The sequence below is a fragment of the Macrotis lagotis genome, chromosome 4, assembly GCF_037893015.1.
Source record: "Macrotis lagotis isolate mMagLag1 chromosome 4, bilby.v1.9.chrom.fasta, whole genome shotgun sequence".
In the NCBI taxonomy this organism is placed as follows: domain Eukaryota; kingdom Metazoa; phylum Chordata; class Mammalia; order Peramelemorphia; family Peramelidae; genus Macrotis; species Macrotis lagotis.
The window spans coordinates 263,249,055-263,272,026 of NC_133661.1; the positions used below are offsets into that span (position 1 = coordinate 263,249,055).

The following is a 22,972-nucleotide window of genomic DNA, read 5'->3' on the forward strand; positions in this document are numbered from 1 at the left end:
GGGGAAAGTGTGTGCTGGACTTTCAAATGAAGCTCATAATTTAGATACATACTGTATATTTCTTTTATTCATCTGTAAATATTTTACTCCTAGTCTAACTTTAAAGTCTGCCTAATTCTTTCCCTCTACATGACACAATAGTTGACACTGATGGATATAGGAAAGCCGTAGATAAAAAAAATCCTTTCCCCAATGTAGATCAGCACTTTCTCTGCAAGAGCACTGAGAAGTCACATAGCCAGTGTGTAAGAAAGATAATTTAAATTTCCATCTCTAATTCATTCTCTATCTACTATGCTGCACTGCTTTTATATTACAGGCCACTGTATAAATTTTTACAGTTAGAATATCATGTTCACATAAAATAAAAATCAAACAATTTACCTCTCTTTAAATTCCTTTGTTTTTTCTAATGGTTTACTTTTTTCTTCTAGGATTTCTGAAAGATTCTTAGTTTCAGAAATTCTTGCAGTCTCCTAAAAATTAAAAAACACAACAGCATCAAAACTTATTTCTGGAAAAGGCTGAACTATATCAAATATGAAGTAACTAATAAACCTCAAAATTCTGCTTGTGACCACATTACTATTTTATACACTTCAATCTATAGAAGTTGCCAAAACTGAATCTAAATTAGCAAGTTGAAAAAATTTCCCATATTGTTTAACTACTATACTGAAAAATTTAGTTCTTGAATAACTTCTAGACCACTTTTCCTATAAAGTATAAGTTAGAAGCAAGACTTGTTGATACAAAATCATTAATATGAGATTTTAAAAATATATATAAACATTAATTATGTCATCAGGTTATTATAATTTTAAAGAGAGGAAGAAGGAAAGACAGAAGGAAGGTAAACAGTACTTGTAACTAATATGCATAATCAAGCAAAATAAATTCCCCCATTGGTCATATCTAAAAAATTACATCTCATTCTAAGATAATTCACTGTCAGGAGATGAGAATAATTACTATTTTTAAAGGAAAAATCAGGAATATATATTTGAAAACATGAAAAAATAAATATCAAGCTCAAGTTGAATTATTATTAACAACATTGAGTCTGTACATTATTATTTGCAAAAACAAGGCCATTTGAAGTAGCTCAAATGAAAATTTAAATAAAGCTTTTGCTTATATGTATAGAAAAATTTGACAAGATTTAACTTAATTTTAAAGTGATTTATATCACTTCTAATTTCAATAAAGGGATTTATTCTAAATTATAAAATCTTTTAAACCCTATATCAAGTATTTCTCCATTTTAGCCTATCTTAAAATGTATCATTAAAGATTATGATTTATATACTATTTTTCTTCTATATTAGTAATATTAAACATCTTAAAACAAGTACCTGGTTTAAAAAATTAATTTTTCTTTCCATTTCATCTGTTTCTTCCATAAGTTTAGATGATTTGTAAGTCAAACTTGAAGCACATTTAAGGATGTCTTCAGTTTTAGATCTCAAATGAACACTTTTGTGTTAAGAAATCATCATTATGGGAGTATATTTACATCTATAACTTATGTAACAATTTTATATAAGATTATTTATGAAAATTTAACATTTTATAACTAAAAACATTTACAGCTACAAAAAAATTATTTAAGTCTTTAACATATCATAGTTTTATAAATAATTTGATTCTGATTTTGAGTTTCAGCACATAATCTCACTGTATAGCCAGAACTCCTTAAAGATTGGCATTTTTCTGGTGTATACTGCTGCAACATCTTTCTAAATTAATTTCAGTCATTTAGAAAACCAAATTTAGTTGATAATGGCTATATAAAATGCCTACTAATAGGTAAGCAATTCTCTACTGGAAAATAGGCTTAAATTTCAAATAGATAATCTGAAGAGAGTATAAAGGGAGGATTTAATCTTTTTTGCAAGCTCCTACAGAATGTACTAGTATGTCATGGAGAGAGGGCAAATTAGGCAGATTATGAAGTTAAACTGGGAGCAAAATATTTTTGAATGGATAAAAGAAATATAAAATAAAGTTTCAATTTAATCATCTATTATAAAATATATAAATTATTTAATCATCTTAAAAACTGTGTCCTATTTACATGTCTAGTTAAAAGCTGAGTTCACGTCAAACAAGAAACAACTTGTTACCAATACGTAAATCATTTCTGAATTATTTTTGGAAAAATATCAAAATCAACACAGAATAAAAATAAAAGATATGACATGTATTAAAACAGCTTTAACCCAATTTGTTCAAACTAATGATGCTTTAAAATAAGGAAATAGATAAAGGAAACAACAGGGATGTAGACTATCACTCTCTCCTATGGAAGTTTAAGTAGTATATAGCAATTACTATAGTGAGGACAAAAGCACATAAAAATCGTTTACTCAATCAGCAAAACACACAGTCTCTCTTCTAATCAATTGAAGAAAATACATTTTTATAAGAATACAAATTTATTTGAAAAATATCATGGTAGATAAAGGATTATACAAAGTATTGCTTCATAAATCAGCAAGAAGCAAAAGAAGAATAACTTGAAGGCAGGGTGTCCAACCTTTTAGTTCTTCTGGGCTACAGTGTTCAACAAAACCTAAGTACTGCATACAGAATTCAATACTTATTCATGAATACAATGCAGCCCACAACACCAAGGAGCACAACAAATACTTAGCAAGAAAGGCTCTTGGCTTTAAACACTATGCCACAATTCTGTATGATGTTAGGGATCAATTCTCAAACTATTTGAAAAAGAAAAATATTTTGAATAATTGAAAAAAACATAAATATTATTACTACCAGAGAAAGTCTCTCCAGATTTATATGACTACAAATCCATATATATAATTTATCATCTCAAAAAATCTTAATGAGATTAAATTACACATATATTAAATATGTCATTGACAATCTTTTTTATAAACAATATTGTAGAATAGACCACATTTTTACATTCACACACCTAATTGGAAGGTACAGAAGAGAAGATTCCACTAAATATTGTTCATAGACTTTATATAAAAGGCATTCTTTTCATAGAGCAAAATGTCACCTTTAAAGGTTCTCTTCCATCAAGCTATTGCCTTTGTATCTGTTAAGCATAGATAAGATACTTTGATATAAACAACAACAGAAACCATTTTGTCAAGGCAGAAAATAGGAAGAATTATCATCAAAGATATTTGCCACTGTCATACAAGTTGCACATTATCCAAATCAAAAAGAACTTTCTATGGATGGCGAAGTCCTCGAGATGCTCTTATTTGTGTTTAACTTGGTGATAACTGTATTAAGTCCTAGTGTCGCCAGGGGATGTTGTCACCAATTTAAGATTGAGAGGCCTTGAATGGTGAAAGAATTCACTCAAAGTCCTAGGACTTTAAAACCACACAGAATTTTTTTATAGAAGCCTGCAAAATATACAGATTAAAATCTTTTCTCCTGAAAAAGTAGCATCTTGTAAGCTTCTAGTGGCCAGAATAACAAAACACTAGGCACGGTTTGTTTGAGAAAGAGAGAGAAAGACTGAGACTATAGATAGCCATAAGGATTGTCTAAGTCCAACGTGTCATTTCCTGTCAGGCCAGTGCAAGCTTGACCCATCAATGACCAAGGTCAGGTAGATGGGAAAAACCGGACTCTGGAGGAAGGAGAATGAGCTAGGGCCTCTCCCATCTTGACAAATTCACATTTAACAATGGAGTCACTTTGATTAGAGTTCCCCAGACAGGTACAGACAATATTTTTTCTTCTACAAAATTTGTTTCTAATCACATTTCCTGTATCCATAACTCTCTACATTACTAGAATACTATAAAACCTCCTAAATGAAATCCAAAACTATTCAAAAGAGTTCAACTCAATATTCCACAGAGGAAAAACAGAATAGATGATGTATGCCTTTGATATGAAGTTTAATATCCATTGAGTTGTTGTTTCTTTGACATATATATATCTTGAATCAGTGTCAATGGCCCAGAATTGAAAAGAGGAAGATAGAAAGCTGTATTGTATTCAGAAAACTGGACCATGTTTTTAATGATCCTAAGATTTTCCTTGAAACAAAAATTAATCTGTTAACACCATTTTTCCCTATAGACTGCAAAGTAGCTGTGAATTCTAGAATACCCAAATATCTAAAGAATAAACAACTGTAGTACATATAATGAATCATATAGCCAAAAGTGGCAAAAAAAAGACATCATCGATAAGATGTGAGATGATCATACAGTAAGAAATGAAACCCCACATCACAAGACATGGGGGGAGGGGGAAAATGGCTTCTAACATAATTTGAGAAAAGACAAGAAAGGAAAAGATAGGGAATGAGATAGGCACAGATTGCAATCTATATCACAGGAGAGTATGTAAGTCAGTGAAACCATAAATCCTTTTAAGTTTTTAACTATTTACAACCATATTATTCAAGAAGAATTTTCTTTTTTTTAAGAAGATTTACATACCATATACTAAACATTCACAGGAAGTAAATCATGACCTACATGGATGTCCATGTTCAGGCTAATTCACCTCAGTGAATTAGGAGTCATGACTCAAACCAACTAGAGGGTTTTCTCCTCTTCTGTCACTTTTTCTGGTCTCCTACCACCTTTTTTAACTCCTGTACCTGAATCCTCTCCTTTTCATTCCCTTTCTCATCCCATTACCTAATTAGCTCCAACTCAATTTACTCTTATACTATCTCTTCATTCAATTCTCTTTTGCTTGCTTTTATCATTTAACCTTTTGTCCCATTTCATCCTTCCTGCTCAATAACACAGCTTTGCTCCCCACCTCTGTCACAACAAATCTATCCCCCAATGAGTTAAAGAATGGGTAGGAAGCAGAGAGTACAGCAAATGGAAAATGGAGAACTAAGTAGGTCAGAGAAGATGAAAGACTGAGACCACTGTTTATAGATGAGAAAACAGAAAAAGTAACAGTAGAGTTGGGGAAATTGGCAAGATTTGGAAGAGACAGGTAACAAGAGAGAAAATACAAAGGAATGGACAAAAAGAGTGGGTGATAAAGGAGTAGGAAAGCAGAAGAGATGTCAAATGAAAATGCTTTTCTAGTAATAAGCAATCAAGCAAAGGGATTTGGGAAGGGGATAAAAGTTCACAGTCAGGGATGACAACACCCTTGTTAATCAGGCAGAGTTTGGACCAATCAGGAAACACATAAGAAAGTAGGGGGGTGAGGGGGAAAGATAGCTTCAACTACATTAAAAGTCATTATTAATCAATATAACTGAAAGTTTTTCCTCACTATAACTCAATATATTAAAAAATTGTCATTGGAAATCACAGACTTTATCATTTTATGCCTTCTTGAGTTTGCTTCTCCTGAATATATAAATATATATACATACATATAAATATACACATAATAAAAATATATTTTTATACATATTATATTAGAACATTGGAAGTAATTAATTTGAAAAATTCTATCTATTCATTGTTAATAAAATAATAACTATGGTACTAAATAAAACATTAAAAATTAAAATTCTGAAATAACTATATAATTAAAAATTAGAAATATAAGTGTGGATACATGTGTAATGTCCATTGATGTAGTGATTTAAAAGGAGCAGGCACTGAAAAACAAAGTTATATTTAATATCAATATAGTATTAATATGTAATATTATTTATTAATATATAACACAATTATTATAATATAGTGTTAATATTTAATATTAATGTAGTATTTTCTGTAAAGACAACATTTTAATAATAAAGGTTTTTTTTACCTAAAAGTTCCATAAGAATAGTTTCCTTAATTTTACATTGTTCTGTACATGTTAATATTCGGTTTTTTATTTCTTCCATTTCTGTTTTATTCTTGTAATACTCTTGAGCAAAAGAACTTTCTGAATACTGTTGCTGGTATTCTTTAAAAACCTCTTTATATTGTCTCATATAATCATGATACATTTCTCTGTTAAAACAATAAAGTGGAAATTGATAAACAATATGAAAAGAAACATATTAATAAGTTGCTAAATAATTTTTATTACATTTTTAAAAATTAGATGAAACACTAAAGATAAAAAACAGTAGGTATGCTGACAAATCACATTCTAATTGTGCTCTTATACATAATCATAATGCCAAATATCAGCCCATATCACTTTGGAAACATGAAATTTATACTTTTAAAATATCAGTAAGATGAACTTTCAAAGTCCCTTCTCCATTATTAATAATGCCAAATTCAAGTTCCAACTGCTTTATTCAACTTTCTCCTTCATTTGCTGTACTGGTTGTTCTCATTTATTCAGAGGTAGTCCAGACCTCAGATCATATCAATCTTCCCACAAGGCCCATTTTTAGACAACATATGTTGACATAAAAAAGCTACAGAAGCAGCATATATTTTATACTGACAATACAAACAATCCAAATGAGAATGAAGGCTGCCAAGAGAAACCAATGTGAATGCACAGGCCGTCCCAAAATTCTTAGTGCAGTTTAAGTTTTTTTTTGTTTGTTTTTTTGTTTTCTTTCTTGTTTTCTTTTTTTAAGCAACTTTAGTAACTTAAAACCTCACTAAGACTTTTGGAACAGTGTACCCAGTCAGAGACTTAAGTACTAACTATGTGCCAATAAGCACTGAAGATATAAAGAAAGGCCAAAAGAAAAGTCTCCAACCTCAACAAGTATACATTTCAATAATGCAAACAACATTAAATAATTAGGTATACAAGTTGGGAAGTTGTTAGAAATAATAGTTGGAAAGAAGATGGGATTAGCAACTGGAAGAATAAGAAGAGATTTCCTTCAGAAAGTGGGATTTGAACAAGGTCTTGAGACAGTTAAGGGAAACTAAGAGGCAGAGAGGAAGGAGAGCATTCCTGACAAAATAGAGAGCTAATCTAAAGACATAAGATGAAATATAAGACTCAAGATCATTGTAAGTGGATTGGGGAGCATATGGAGGAAAATAAGATTTAAAAAGGTCTTGAAAGGTAGAAAAGGGTTAGGATATTAGAAACTTTAAATGGCAGAGGACTTTTTATTTGATCCCAGAGGTAATAGGGAGCTGAGTTCATTAAATAGGGGGAAAAGGCAACATAATCAGACATCCTTCTACTTTTATTATTATTATTATTTAGTTTTTTTGCGAGGCAATGGGATTAAGTGACTTGCCCAAGGTCACATAGTTAGGTAATTAGTGTCTGAGGCAGCATTTGAACTCAGGACTTCCTGACTTCAGGGCCGATAATCTATTCACTACACCACCTAGTTGCCCCTAGACTTCCTTCTACTTAAGAAAAATCTCAGCAGCTGACTATGGAAGAAATTTGAAGCAGGGAGCCCAAATATAAGGCTACTGCAGTAGTCCAGGTAATTAAAACCTGGATGAGACTTTGATTCTATGAGCAGAGAGAGGATACATATATGAAAGGTAGTGTAAAGGTAGAAATGTCAAGATTTGGCAATGAATTGTATGTGTGGAATGACAGGTCAATAATAATAATACCAAGGCTACACATCTGGGTGACTGGAAGGATGGTGGTACTTAAAAGGATATTGATATTTTATTTTTTTTTAATTTAAGGCAATGGGGTTAGGTGACTTGCCAAAGGTCACACAGCTAGGCAATTATTAATAGTCTGAGGCCAGATTTGAACTCAGGCACTTCTGACTCCAGGGCCGGTGCTCTATCTACTGAGCCACCTAGCTGCCACCTGGGAACTGATATTTTAATTTTTTTATGATCATCTTTACCATTTTATTTGTTTTCTAATTATATACAATAGTAATATATGTACATATATATATATATATATATATATAATACACACACACACACACACACACACCACACACACACACACACACACACCCAACATTTTTTGCAAGGCTTTGAATTCTAAAATTTCTCCCCCACCTCCCTTCCCCCCCAAGGCAGTCTGACAGTTTCTACATAGAGTAAACATAAGAATAAACATAAACCCCATACCCCCAAGAAGATGAGAAACCTCAAGAAGAGAGGGGAGAGAGAGAGAGAGAGAGAGAGAGAGAGAGAGAGAGAGAGAGAGAGAGAGAGAGAGAGAGAGAGAAATTGTACTTCACATTTCTCTGGGGTGAGTTGCTGTCTTTATCATACATATCTTTATCATAAGTCCACCAGAGAAGTTGCTTCAATATTTTCCCCTCAGTTGCTATTACTAGGTATCTCCACTCTCATTTATTCTATTCTCTCTCTCCTTTCATCCAGGCCCTTGTTCAAAAGTGTGTTGCCCCTGAGTACCCTTCCCTCCCCCCCCCAGTCCCCCTCATCCTGTCCCTTCCCTCCCATCATTCTCCAAGGCAAAACAGATTTCCACACCCTATTAAGTGTGTATGTCATTTCCTCCCTGAGCCATTTCCAATGAGAATGAAGGCTCACTCATTCCTCCCTGGTCTCCCCCTCCCCACTTCCATTGAAAAAGCTTTTTTGACTCTTAAGTGAAATCTCAGCTTCTTCTTCATCTCCTTTTCCTTCCTCCCAGTACTTTCCCCCATTGCCCATTGACTCCATCCCTTTAACACATCATACCATTATATTCTACTCCTTCCTATGTCCTGTCTATATATGCTCTAACAGCTCTAATAAATGAGAAAGTTCATATGAGTTATCAATATCTTCTTCCCGTGCAGGAATACAAACAGTTCAACTCATCAAGTTCCCCATAGTTCCTCTCTTCCACTCCCTCTATGGTTCACCAGAGTCCTGTACTTGGAGATGAAACTTTCTGTTCAGCTCTGGTTGTCTCGTTAGGAAAGTTTGAAAGTCCCGTTTCACTGAAAGTCCATCTTTTCCCCTGAAAGAGGATATTCAGTTTTGCTGGGTAGTTGATTCTTGGTTGTAAACCAAGATCTTTTGCCTTCTGGAATATCATATTCCAATCCCTATGAGCCCTTAATGTAGATGCTGCCAGATCCTGTGTAATCCTGACTATGGAGGCTCAGTAGTTGAATTGTCTGTTTCTAGCAGCTTTTAGAATTTTCTCTTTGATTTGGGAGTTTTGGAATTTGGCTATAATATTCCTGGAAGTTTTTCTTTTGGGCTCCCTTTCAGGGGGTGACCAGTGAATTCTCTCAATTTCTATTTTACCCTCAGCTTCTAGGATCTCAGGGCAATTTTGCTGTATTATTTCCTTCAAAAATGAAGTCTAGGCTCTTCTCCTGGTCATGGCTTTCAGATAGTCCAATAATCTTCAAATTATTTCTTCTGGATCTGTTTTCGAGGTCAGTTGTTTTTCCAATGAGATACTTCACATTTTCTTCTAATTTTTTGCTTTTTTGTTAGAGTTTTATTTCTTCCTGCTTTCTTGCAAAATCATCAGCTTCCTTTAGTCATCAGCTTTCCATTTGAAGGAGTTATTTTCTTCAGAGAGCTTTTTTATCTCCTTTTCCAGCTGGCCAATTCTGTTTTTTAAGGCATTCTTCTCCTCATTTGCCCTTTGTTTTGCTTTTTCCATTAGGCCTAAACTGGTTACTAACATATTATTTTCTTCAGTATTTTTTTGTATTTCTTTAACTGAAGCTTTTGATTTGGTTTTCATGATTTTTCTGCATTGCTCTCATTTCTCCTCCCAATTTTTTCCTCCACTTCTCTTGATTGCTTTTCAAAGTCTTTTTTGGGCTCATCCACAGTCTAAGCCCATTTTCTATTTCTCTTTGAGGTTTTGGATATTGAAGCTTCAATTTCATCATCATCTGAGTATGTGTTTTGATCTTCCATGGGACTAAAGTAATTCTCTATTCTTTTTCTGTTGTTTTCTCATTTCCTTAGCCCAAGGCTAATTTTCAGCACTTCCAAGGCTTTGGGATTGACTTTTTGGGGGACACCCCATTGGAACCTTTATTCTTTCAAGGTCTTATGCTCTCTAGCCCCTGCTTTGATATGTAGATGACCACAACACTGCTCTCAGCCCTGGGGCTATAAGGCAGGATTCCTATCTTAGTATGGAAGCCCAAACTGCAACCTGGGTCTGAGTGTAGGCAAACAGCAGAGTCCCACCCCAGGAAGAGCAGAGAAATCTCTGCAGACTTCCCTTACCGTCTCTGGGGGTGTAGGCTGCTTTCTCCCAATTCTCGCTGCAGGTTCTGCAGCTTGGTGCTCCTCACTCCATGCTCACCCAAGTGCATCAGTTCTCTCACCACCCCTTCAAGCTGTTGTGGGTGATCTCTGGGCTGTGCTTGGCTGGGTTTCCTTAGGCTGGGCTGGGCTGCTCTGTGGCTTTTTTCCAACTGCTGGTCCTGGTGAAGCACACCTTTTCTGCGGAACTTCTAAGTTATCTTGGACTGGGAAAATGTATTACTCAGTCTTTCTGTGGGTTATGCCCCTCTAAATTTTGGCTAGAGCCATCCTGTTTCTTTTTTTTTTAGTTTGTTTTTTTTTTTTTGCAAGGCAAATGGGGTTAAGTGGCTTGCCCAAGGCCACACAGCTAGGTAATTATTAAGTGTCTGAAACCAGATTTGAACCCAGGTACTCCTGACTCCAGGGCTGGTGCTTTATCCACTGCACCACCTAGTCGCCCCCATCCTTTGTTTCTTTGGGGGTTTGGGGGGTCAGAATTCTCAGGTAATGCTGCCTTCATGCCGCCATCTTGGGCCCCCCCACTGATATTTCAGAAAATGAAAATATGGACAGATAACTGAAAAAGATTAATTTAAAAAAGGGGCAGAATCTCATAAGGTTCTAAGACATTGAGTTGTAAAGTTTAGGAAAAAGTTAAAGTTGACAATGAATACCAAGGATAAAAAAAGGATCTTTTTAAAGACATGTTGGGAAAATAGAAATATTAAAGAAGGGATAGCACCACTGCCCTAAGCATATAAGATCACAACAAATGGGATGACAATAAAACTCTGTTTTATCTCTTAAGAAAAATAGTATTTAGATTGGTTTTAGGGGGTAAATAAGTATATGGTCTGAGTCCTTTTTGGGAAAGGTATGAATTATAGTCTTTCTCTGCCCTAGGAGGGACTGGACAATCTATCTAGTACTGTGAGCTAGAAACCATTTTCTGTTTCAAGAGAAGTTCCTGAACTTCTATGCATAGGGGAGAGTAAGAAGAGAAAGGGTAAAGATGCACAGCTGGACAGATGGCTAAGGCAGAGAAAGAAAGAAGTTAAAGGAGCTGGTGTTGAGTGTCCAGGCTATACCAAGGAGCTGGCATCTTCTTCTACAGAGGGCAGATGGGACTGCTGTGACCAAATCATGGTACATTCCTGATAGTGAACTTGCCCTTAACCAAGGTCTCTTTTTCCTTTTCTTGCTTTCCCCTCTCACTTTGACCAAAAGGAAGATGTTTAAATCCAGAATTTTCATTAATTAGAATAGAAAGTTATCTAATTTGCTGATATAAATACTAGATAGGGATAAAATCAACTTTTAATTACTTTTGACTTTCATACATCATTAATTACAAACAAAACATAACGAAAAATGCCAGTGATTACACTGATTTACAAAAAATTATAACCCAGAACAGAAGGGCTATACCTCTATCCAGAAGAGTTAGAGGGATCTCTAACTTAAGAACTTATATTGTCATTAGTAACCTGCATTAATTAGATCCCCAAAGTAACAGAAAAATTAATCCACACAGCTAGCCTTGGTACTCATACCTCATCATTGCCATCTGCCCCCTAACTGAAAGATAAGGCCATGAACTCCCAAACCCCCATTTAAGGAGAGGACTACAGACAAACATCTTGTTTTTTCTACCTCAGTGCCCTGCCTTGGGATTTCTCATAACTTCTCCATCCTGCCTTTGGCCCAAGTACCTTCCTGAGCCTACCCTATACTGCCACTTTCCAACTTTCTTTAGTGTGTTATCTTTCTCCATTATGGTGTAAGCTCCTTGTGAGCAGTTATTGTCTTTCTTTTTAATGTGAATTTGTATGCCCAGAGATTAGCAAAGTACCTGGCACTTAACAAACCAGTAATAAATGTTTATTGAATAAAGAAAATATTTGGTCTCTTCATGCATACAAGTTATTCAAAATATAATTGTTAATTTTCCTCCACTAAAGACCTACTATGATAACTCATTATGGTATAGAGATGTTGCAGTTCTTCAAAACTGTGCCAGCAGAATGTGAGTCCTTCTAGTGAATTGGGACAGGAGTCGTCAGAACAAGAATTTGCCAGTAAGTCCTAAAGGGACCACATAGGTGGTTATCAGGTTATCCCAAAGCATAAGTCCTTCAGTGCTAAGTCAGAGCACATGTAGATGATTACCCCCCCAACCACTCTTATACAATTAACATAGAACACTTTCTTCTTTTCTAACTAAAGTAGAATTAATATTCATATCTAAAAGTATCATTTTACATGTGAGGATTATGGTATATTCAACATTACCATAATCTTAATTTGTTTCATCATCTATGAACTACTTCCGACCCTTTTCTATAGTTATCAAACTGTTAACAAAACAAAAAAAAATCATCTTCAAAGCTTTTTTAAAGATAGTCAAGTCCACAAATTATTGGAAACAAAAAAATACTCTTTCTAAACCTCCAGAGTTTAAATGTAAAGAGCATCCTTGCTATATCGACTGCTACTAGGAAAGTGTTCATAAATAAAAAAAAGTCTATTTGGGTACATAAAGGTGACATAGTAATTGACAACATGGAGCTGAAGAACACTGCATACTTGTTCTGATGACTCCTGTCCCAATTCACATACACACACACACACACACACACACATCTGGATTCCTAGACTGACACTGCTGACCCTCTTTGTTTTCTGGACCTGAGGGACAGTTCAAATATATTAAGATTTATGAATGAAAAGAGATGGAAATGATTTGAAAATTACATGTCTATATTTATATCACACTGATGTATTCATTTTCTGACAATGTATATGTGTTTATATTCTAACTAAAAGTCTCATATTTTTGTTTACTTGGCTTTGCTCCAAGGACATGTGTACAAAAACCCTAAGGAGACCTTGGGTACAAAGATCCCAACAGTGATGCCAGCTGTCATTCTCCTCTCACACTTACACAGCTTTTTAGCACACCCTTTGGAGAACATTGATTAGCCTTAGGATTCAGTTGCTAAAAATCAGAAGCAATATAATCCACAAAGAAGTTACTTTTATCAATTTTCTTGAACACAAAATGTTTTCAATTCAATTAGTATTCTTATAAGTCCTACTTCTTATTATTAACAATCATATTGTTGATTGATTTGAATTAGCATATATAGTACTTGTCTTTTTCAGTGGTTTCCTGGTGATTCTGAAATTGGTCTTCCAAATAAAGTTCATGTTTATGAAGAATATCTTGTGTTGGCATCCAGCTGTGGAATAATTTTATATTCATTAAGAGCATATCAGATAACAAAGATAAGTTTTAAAAAATCGATGTGTCCAATGAAAGGTGTCAATTTTCTATTCCTTAAAATGACTTTCGCAATTCCACAAAGGAAAATCCTCTGTGAGTTTAAACAGAAGCACATAACTTCCCTTCCCCTGTTTACACCTCCATATACAAATGTGGTTTTTAAAAGAGTATTTCCTTTCATGAGCAAGCTGGTTTAGAAATGTGGATGTGAAGTGGCAAATATGAAGAGAGCTAACAATATCATAAAATACTGGTATGCTATTTCAGCTCGAACATGACTTGGTTCCTTTCTAACATTTAAAAGTTAGGTATTTGTTTGGTTTTTTTTTCCGTCACCACATAGTTGAGATACTATCTCAACATCTGTATTAAAGCTATCCACTTCAGAGAAATGAATAGAGGGTGAAGAGAGGTTTTTCTATTGTAATGAAAACTTAGAAAGGCTTGTTGTTGCACCTTCCTAAACTAAAAGAGAAAAAGAAACCCTGTGTCAGTTTAGTCAGGTGACTAAAGAGTTAATGACCACAAACTAACCCATAAAATCTTTTGTTCTTTTACTGGGGAAGGGAAGAAAACTATTAATATGAAAATCCCAAAATAATTATCTTACAGCAGTTTCCATTTTAAGTATTAGATAACTTATGCCCATTATTCATTGCCACATCCTAGCTAGCTTTCTGCCTTTCTCTTATGTTGATACTCAGATTTTCTTCCATTTTCCCTTATGCAACCCTTAAAAAATACTTCCCACTTATTTTTTTTTTAACTCTGGGATATGTAACCTTAACTGACTCAGAACCATGATAAAACACTGAATATTTTCAAAGAAATCATTTTATTTTGAAAATACAGAATATAGCAAAGATTCCACAGTGGTTTGAATATGATACTCAATATTTTGTCATAAAAATAGGTTATCAATAAAATTAAACAAGTTAAAAATCAGTGATGACATTGTGGTTATCTGATATAATGCATAAAAACATTTTAACCCAGAAGAGTTAACTACTGGACCAAGAAGTTAAATGTTGAAAGCATCTTTAATTTCTTGAGTATTTGTTTGTAAAGTTATTGATTTCAAATAGGATTTTCTTCATTGACAAAAAAATCCTGAAAATAGATTTAGGGAGAAAGAAATTAATTTTAACATCTTTACTCAAAAAATAGCCTTGAATAAACTAAATTATCTCAAATATGGGGTTAATAGGGTTTGGTTTAGTAAGGTATAAATTCTTTCTACATTAATAAGTGACTTTAAAAGTTTATACCTGATCAACTATTGTATTTGTCAATATAGGATACTTCCCTATGCCCCTAAAACTTACGGAGACATACTTTTAACTATTACCCTTATTTAGAAATCCTAAGTAAAAGAATTTAAAATAAAAATAAAATTTCATCACTATCAAGTACTTACTTGGTACAGTCTTCATTCACATATTTTTTATGCTTGTGGTAATGAGCAATTTCATCATCAATTTTGTTTATTTTTTCACGCAGAGTAAAAATATTCTTCTTTATTTCTCTTATATTTGTACAGAGTACTAAAATAGAATAAATATATTTTACTTATATATACTTAGCAGAGAACAAAAATAAATTTATATAGTAATTGATCCTATATAAAAAAATTTTATTTAAATCACCCTATGAAATTTAAGACATTCAAAGGTGATGCACAATTTCTTTTAAATCACTTCTAAATTCAGAATGAATCATACAAACCATTAAAACATATAGCTACTATTCATGAAGTTCTTACTCATTCCAAATAGAGTAATGCAAATATAACTATTAAAATCAAGTACAAAATTCTTAATCATCTGCAATTTTAGACTATGGAAAAAGCAAACAAATGAATCTTTTTTTTGCAGAATCAAGAATTTATTGTTTTTTTCTTATCAGTCTTTAATCATTACTTGTTTCTTTTTATTGATATCTTTTGTTTTTACATCATTTTCATTTCAAAATCTATTACTATTTTATCCCTTAACCAACAAGCCATCACTTACAACAAAGATTTAAAAGAGAAAAAAATGCATTGTGACAAAATCAACCAAGATTCACAACGAATACAATATTCCATGCTCATAATTCCTGTCCTCTTTCCAAAGAAAGGTGGGAAGTGCATTTTCTTAGCTCTTGTCCCATTTGGTTATAATGACTTGGCCTTCAGTTTATGCTTTTTGTTCTTTCCATTTATATAAGGTAGTCATTGTGTATAATCATTTTACTTAATTTGCTAGTCTATATTGACTTAAAATTTATAAAATATGTGAGTTTTTCTTTTGATTCTCATAGATATAAGAAGCATTATTCACATTTTACAGAAGAGAAGGTAAGTTAACTTATCCAATAATATATAGCTATGAAGAAGTAAAGCCAAGACTATAACCTAGTCTTCTGAGCCCACAGATAATGCTCATTACGTTTTATTACTACTGGCCTTTCAGAACTATCTTCATGGAAATGTGGTATTGTTCAATTCTGACAGTCCTTTTTAAAAAAAATTCCACTGACTGTGTAAACAAGCACCATGGTATAGTGGATAGAAAACTAGTCTTGAGATCAGGAAGACAGGGACATTTGTCTTGACACTGATATACGTAAAAGTTATATAACCATGAACAAATTAATCTCACAGTGGCCATGAGTTACTTTAGAAGATTAAGGGCAGATAAGTTGCCAATAGGAGTTCCTGAACTAAGAGTTCCCTGCACCAATGAATCACAGACAAAGAGGAAAATTTTAAAAAACATTCCCACAAAAAATTTTATAAAACATTTCCACAAAAAAATTTAAAAAACATTTCCACAAAAAGAAAAAAATTTTAAAAAACATTCTCTCAACAAAGAATGGTTTTATCTGAAATGCAGCTATTTTTTCTTGTTCTGTATTTTAACATTAAATCACTGAGTAACAGTGAGACAAACATTATAATAGAATACAAAAAATTAGCTTTTAACACAAATAAAAAGTATCATATAAAATTACTTACAAGAAATCTCACGCTTTGCATCTTCCTTAGCATTTGAATCTTGCTCACACTGGAAAACTAAAACAAGCAATTTTGGGGGTTCACTTCATTGGTAAAATATATTAAATAATAAAAACAAAAAGCCATCATTATTTTTTACCTTTACTTTGTAACTTACCCAATTCTAGCAAAAGCTTGTCTAAAGTAGCAAACAGGTCATTCATTTTTGGATTCTTTGAGGGGGAAAAAACTGAGAGAATTTTCTGAAAGGAAGATGAAAAACATATATTTATTTAAACTCTAAATATTTTAAAAGTTATTCCTGACATCTAAGTTATTATTTCTAACTTTTCTAAAAAAAGTTTTTGAAACCATTAATAAATAGATAAGCCTCAATGGTATAATGTTTTAATAATTCAATCAAACAACAAGGATCAATGTACCAGACAATGTGCAAAAGTTCTGAGAAAATAAAGACAAAAGCCAGTCTCTGCCTCAAGGAGTTTATAATCTATCAGGAGCAACCATCTACACATATAAATTACCAGAAGCACTAGCACTAAGTGGGGAGAAATCATTAGCAACCTGGTGTTGTAACACTTGAGCTAAGTTTTCAAGGAAGCTAGAAATTCTCTGAGGCAGAGATAAAAGGAAAAAGCATTCCATGCAAAGAAGATAGCCTTTACAAATTTCAGCAAGGGGAGATAAAATCTCACAAACGGGAACAGAAAGAAATTGGATGAACTGTAGAGTAGATGAAGAGGAATATGTGTGAAGTTCAAATATCCTAGAAGCAAGAGGGACACTGGAGTCTCTGAGCAGAAAAGTGAAATGGTCAGTCCTAAGCTTTAGATATATCTTGGGCAGCTGAATTGCTTAGATTTAGTATTATATTCTCTAAGTCAAAAAGTTGGAGGCAATAAGAGGTTATTACCTAAAGAAATGTTGTGCAATACTTAGCAACTGATTTGATGGAGGGAAATGGTCCAAGAGAGACAAGTATTAAAGACAAGTACAAAATCATGAAACAGGGGAATTGGGAGGAAAAGTAAGAGAAAAGTAAGTTTAGGAGGAAATAATAACTTCTTTTGGACAAATTGAGTTCAAAATGACAATGGGACATGGTATGGGACAAATCCAAATGACAAGGAAGAGATGAAGCTCAGGAAAATAAATAAGAAATGGATATGCAAAAATTAGAAATTTTGAAGGATCATTGAACCCATGGAAACAGATAAAATCATTCAAAGTATAGAGGGAAAAGAGAGCCCTGGAAAGAGACTTGAGTTTCATTCACAACCAGTGGATGATCTTGGAAAGAAGGCTGAGTAATGCACATAAGAGAATCAAAAAAGAACTGTCACTTAAAAAGGAAAGACTATCCAGGAGAAAAAAGGGTAGTTAGGGGGCAGCTAGGTGGTTCAGTGGATAGAGCACGGGCCCTGGAGTCAGGAGTACCTGAGTTCAAATCTAGCCTCAGACACTTAATAATTACCTAGCTGTGTGACCTTGGGCAAGCCACTTAACCCCATTTGCCTTGCAAAAAAAGAAAAAAAGAAAAAGGGTAGTTAGCAAATGCTACAGAGAAAAAATTAAGGGAAAAAACCCATAGGATTTGACAATTAAGAAATCATTGGGTGGAGCCAGGATAGTGGCATAAAGCTAGGAAGCTCCCAGAATTTTTTTCAAAACAACTTTTAATAAAGCCTCTAAACAGACCCTAAAGTGGCAGAACACACACACACACACACACACACACACACACACACACACACACACACACCCCAACAATAAAAAAAACAGAGTAAAACAAGTTCTCAACTCAAGATATCATGGGAGAACTTCAGAAAATGTCAGTCTCAAGTGGGTAATGGGGCGTTTAGTCCAAAGTAGGTAGGAAAGCTGGAAAGTTAGTGGGAGGCTTTTTTAAAGCACAACACAGCTCAGGCAAGGGCTGGCAAGCCAGCTATGCAGTAGGTCAGCAGTGAGAGCCCCAATTCTAGTTTGGAAGGCAAAGTTCAAGTCCAGGAAAGCTAGTGAAACAAGTAGGACTGGGTGGGGCAGGAATTAATGCTTTAGCTTTATGATGTTGTACAAAGTTGTTGATTTTCTTTAGTTCATAAGGGAATATACTTGGAAAGAGGGTATGGGTATAAATTGCTTATAATTTGATGATGCTTATGGCTCTTGAGAATTGTATTTCTAATTGAACAGCTGAAAGAAGTATACTTGAACAGAAGCTATGGGTAAGAAGTAATTCTGAGGTAATGATGTTTGTACATTTATCAATCAACCCCTGAGAATTGTACTTCTATAAGGAAAGATAAAAGGAATATACTTTGACAGGTTGTGGGCACAAAGATAGGCATAAAACAATTAAAATATGAAAATAAGGATTATCTAGGAGAAGAAGGTAGTGGCATTAAAGGATAAATAATACCACACGAGGAGGCACAAAGGACCTATTTAGTAGAGAGAGGGAAGGGAGTGAGTATTAAGTAAATCTTATTCTCAACAGACCTAGCTCAAAAAAGGGAATAAAATACATTCCCAATTGAATTTAACTATTTATCCTACCCTCCCTCCAGGGAAGTGTGGGGGGGGGGGAGAATAGAGAATGAAGAGCTGATAAAAGGGAGAGTAAAAAATAAAAGTTAAAAGTTAAAGTTAAAAATAAAAGGAAAATGGGGAAAAGAAAAAAAGGGAGGAGGGCTGATTGAGAAAAGCAACAGTCAAAGGTGGACAGGGATAAGAGAAAAGGAAAAAGAAAGTAAACACAGGTGGAAGATAGGATGGAGAGAAATACAGAGTAATCATAACTGCAAATGTGAATGGTATAACTACTGGGTCTATACCCTGAAGAGATGATGAAAAAGGGTAAAAACATTACTTGTACAAAAATATTTATCGCAGCCCTATTTGTGGTGGCGTAGTGGATAGAGCACCAGCCCTGGAGTCAGGAGTACCTGAGTTCAAATCCGCCCTCAGACACTTAATAAGTACCTAGCTGTGTGGTCCTGGGCAAGCCACTTAGGCCCACTGCCTTGCAAAAACACAAAAGAAAAAAGAAAAAAAAGAAATAATTTCAAAGTCTGCTGTGTGATTCTCTGTGCAAAATCACTTAACCTCTCTTAGTCTTAGTTTCTTTATTTGTAAAATGAGGATAATAGGGCCTACCTCACAAGGTTAGTGTGATGATCAATGAAGTAGCAGATATAAAGTTTTTACAAACCATAAAGCATTATATAAATGTTGGCCATCATCATCATTGTTATTATTGATGGAACATAAAATTTTAGAGGAATTGAGGGAAGTTGGGAGGGTCAGAGAGAGAGAGGGAAAGGCAAAGGGGAAGAGAGAAGGGATAGGAGGGAGAGTAGAGAGAACAGGGAATGATGGGGGAAGGGGCATAATCTGTTTCTGGAGATGGAAGAGGATGAGATCAAAGGTCCAAGTGAAGGAGTTGGTCTTGACAAGGGAAAAGACCACCTTTTCATCAGAGACTGAAATAAAGAAAATGGGAAATGACTTCAAGGTGTTTTGAGATACAGGAGGAAATTCATGAAAATAGCCTCTTTTCACTATAAAATGTGGAAAGAATGGAGAAAGGAATGGTGTGGGACCTTAAGATGAAGTATGCATTATATTTCTGTTAATAAAGCATACCACTTGGGGAGGCTAGGTGGCGCAGTGGATAAAGCATGGCCCTGGAATCAGGAGTACCTGGGTTCAAATGCGGTCTCAGATACTTAATAATTACCTAGCTGTGTGGCCTTGGGCAAGCCACTTAACCCCATTTGCCTTGCAAAAAACCTAAAAAAAACAAAACAAAACAAAAATAAAGCATACCACTAAACTCAGAATCACAGTTCTTTGGACTTGAAGTCCAGCTCTAATACAACTTCTGTGACCTTAAAAATAGGGGGATGAACTAGATCTAAGATCTCTTCCAAACCTAAATTTATGATCCTAAGAAGAAGTCTGGAACAACCACTGAAGGGAATACAAATAAGTGAATTACAAAAGAAAAGAATGGCCTTGTAATATGGAGAGCTCAGTTGAGACTAGGTAACAAATTTGTAATGACTCCACTAGCATGGCTACATGCTTGTGAAGTCACACTTACATGACTTCTTCCAACACAGTTTAGCAGTAAATTGTAGTTATAGTCTGAGAGTGGATATAAGCCAGGTTTGGGATTTGACTGGTAGGTTCTAGATTCTGAGCTATCCCCTTCAGTGTGTACTAGCTGTTTACATCACTACAACAAATCTTTGAAACCAAAGAGATTCAGTGGTTTTATAAGACAGATTTAAAGTAGGTGTCTAAAAGTATTATTACTCATTTCTTGAATATTTATCCTACTTTTTTTAATATGACATTAAGACCACTAAGATTCTACATAAACCAAAAATAAAGACTCTCACACTAACATTAACTGATCAGGGAAATATCTTATGCATAGACTACACACACACACACACACACACACACGTTTCTAGCTATAGATAGAAGGTGTGACTTGACTATGTCGTTTTGGTCTTCTTTGCTAATAAAAGATAAGAACCAGTCATAAGCTACTTGAGGGGAAGAATTGGGTATTTGGCTCTTTTTGTATGCCCTAGCACTTAGAGTATAGCACATAGCAGGTACTTAATAAATACTCATTGATTGCTCAATTTATTATATGTGGAATATATTTTTTGCCCAAAGATTATTTCATTAGTGTAGGAATTGAGGAAAATTACATACAAATCAACAAACTTCAGATAAAATTTTCTTGAAGAATTGCCCAGGGCCTTAAGAAAATTTCAAATGATTTTCCAAAATCAATCAGTCTGCATATATCAAAGGCTGGGCTGGATTTGAGATTAAGACTCCAAGGTCAACATCTCTATTTTCTAAACAAGGAGGAATACATGTAGTATGTATGTAACCCAGTCTCACCACTAAACTGGGTGGGAGGAAGGGACATTCCAGTGGTCCATAGCTACCTGCAGAATGGAATTCCAGAGTGGTCAGCAGCTAGATCAGATAAAGCCCAGGGCCTGGAGTTAGAAAGATGAGCTAAAAAATGAAAATGCTCCATCTGCTGGAGAGCTTTGCATTAAAATATCTCACTATTGTTCAGTCACTTCAGCCAACTTTTCACAATACCATTTCAGTTAGCAAAACTAAATTAATTACTTTCCCCCAAAATATTAATGTACCAGAAGCAGCTGGGTGGTACCCTGGGCTTGAACTCCAAAAGACCTAAACTGAAAGCTATCCTCAGACACTTGAAGAGCTGTGTGACCCTGAACACTTCATTTAACAGTTTGCTTTCTTTTCCTCATCCATCTTGTCAAATGGAGATTAGAATACCTCTGGGCTGTTGTGAGGATCAAATGAGACAATTATAAATTGCTTAACAGTGCTTGGCACCATTAGCTTTATTAGTAATAGTATTATCATAATCATAATTATTATTATTTTTCTTTGATGCTATGTGTAGGAAACATAAACTGATCTGGGTAAAAATATGTTTGAGAACATATCTGCTCACCTCTTTTAAACGAAGTTTTTCCCAACACCTCTTAATTCTAGTTAATTAATTCTTATTAATCCCAGATATGGCTTGATTTGTCTATTTTGGTTTCCAGAAGTCTCCCAGACAGACTCTAACTCCCTGAGGGCAGGAGCTGGCTTTTGCAGCGTCTGCGGTGCAGCGAGGCTTCAGGGGCGCCCCTCGCTCCCGCCATTTCGCAGCCGCGGGGTGCAGCTTTGGTAGCCCCTCCCCCTCCCACACCACTTCCTCACTTGTTCCATCACTTGTTCCATCACGTGTTGTTGGGCCCTGCGCGGAGGGGGAGGGGTTCTCCACCCCTGCCCCGGCCCCCTCTACTTCGGACGTCCTCACAAGGCTGCCCCTTCCCTCCCTAGAAGGGCCTCCGCTCCCAAATCCGATACAGGATGGAAGAGCCTTTCCCTCGGAAGCCTCGGCGGGCAATCCCGGGTGAAGGGTCTCTTCGGACACACCGGCGCCTGGCCTTGTGACCCCCAAGCGTCGGGCCCCCGCGCGGCCTCTAACGCCAGGAGAGAGCGCGGCTCGAGGGTGGCGGAACTTCTCCCGCCACTTCCGGAGGCCACTCCCACCGGATCTGACGTCAAAGGCTTTCCGGGCTTCTGCGCAGGGCGGGGGAGCGAAGCCCAAAGTGAGCGTGGGTGTGCGGCGAGGAACTTCCGGTGGCGGGCAGGAGCGCCCTAGAAGAGCTGCAGAAGTAGCCTTGTCCAAGCCTCGGCGGGGTCAGTCAAATCAAGCTCGGGTTGCTAGTATCATAAATGAAAAAGGTGAACTCACCACCAATGAGGAGGAAATTAAAGTAATAATTCGAAATTATTTTGCCCAACTCTATGCCAATAAATTTGATAATCTAAGTGAAGTGGATGAATATTTACAAAAATATGAGTTGCCCAGGTTAAATGAAGAAGAGATTAAATACCTAAACAACCCTATCTCAGAAACAGAAATTCAACAAGCCATCACTGAACTCCCTAAAAAAAAATGTTCAGGGCCTAATGGATTCACAAGTGAATTCTACCAAACATTTAAGGAACAATTGGTTCCAATTCTATATAAAATCTTTGGAAAAACAGGGAAAAATGGAA

At 35.1% G+C, this 22,972-nt stretch overlaps 1 protein-coding gene across 3 annotated transcripts in view; it reads right to left on the bottom strand.

The window, feature by feature from the left end:
- The window catches only part of C4H14orf39 (chromosome 4 C14orf39 homolog), a 47,552-nt gene extending 25,089 nt beyond the window's left edge, over positions 1 to 22,463 (bottom strand). The window contains exons 1-9 of one of the 3 annotated variants that reach the window (XM_074235946.1): positions 22,124 to 22,463; positions 16,503 to 16,587; positions 16,346 to 16,402; positions 14,765 to 14,891; positions 13,214 to 13,303; positions 5,740 to 5,927; positions 5,542 to 5,584; positions 1,356 to 1,464; positions 385 to 476 (exon numbers count right to left, since the gene is read on the bottom strand). In XM_074235946.1, the coding sequence (XP_074092047.1) occupies positions 385 to 476; positions 1,356 to 1,464; positions 5,542 to 5,584; positions 5,740 to 5,927; positions 13,214 to 13,303; positions 14,765 to 14,891; positions 16,346 to 16,402; positions 16,503 to 16,587; positions 22,124 to 22,144 (812 nt within the window). In that variant the 5' untranslated portion in view covers positions 22,145 to 22,463. Of the gene's footprint in view, positions 1 to 384; positions 477 to 1,355; positions 1,477 to 5,541; positions 5,585 to 5,739; positions 5,928 to 13,213; positions 13,304 to 14,764; positions 14,892 to 16,345; positions 16,403 to 16,502; positions 16,588 to 21,869; positions 22,074 to 22,123 lie in introns of those variants that run through there. The other 2 variants (XM_074235945.1, XM_074235947.1) reach the window with 2 other exon arrangements.
- Positions 22,464 to 22,972: the final 509 nt, after the last annotated feature.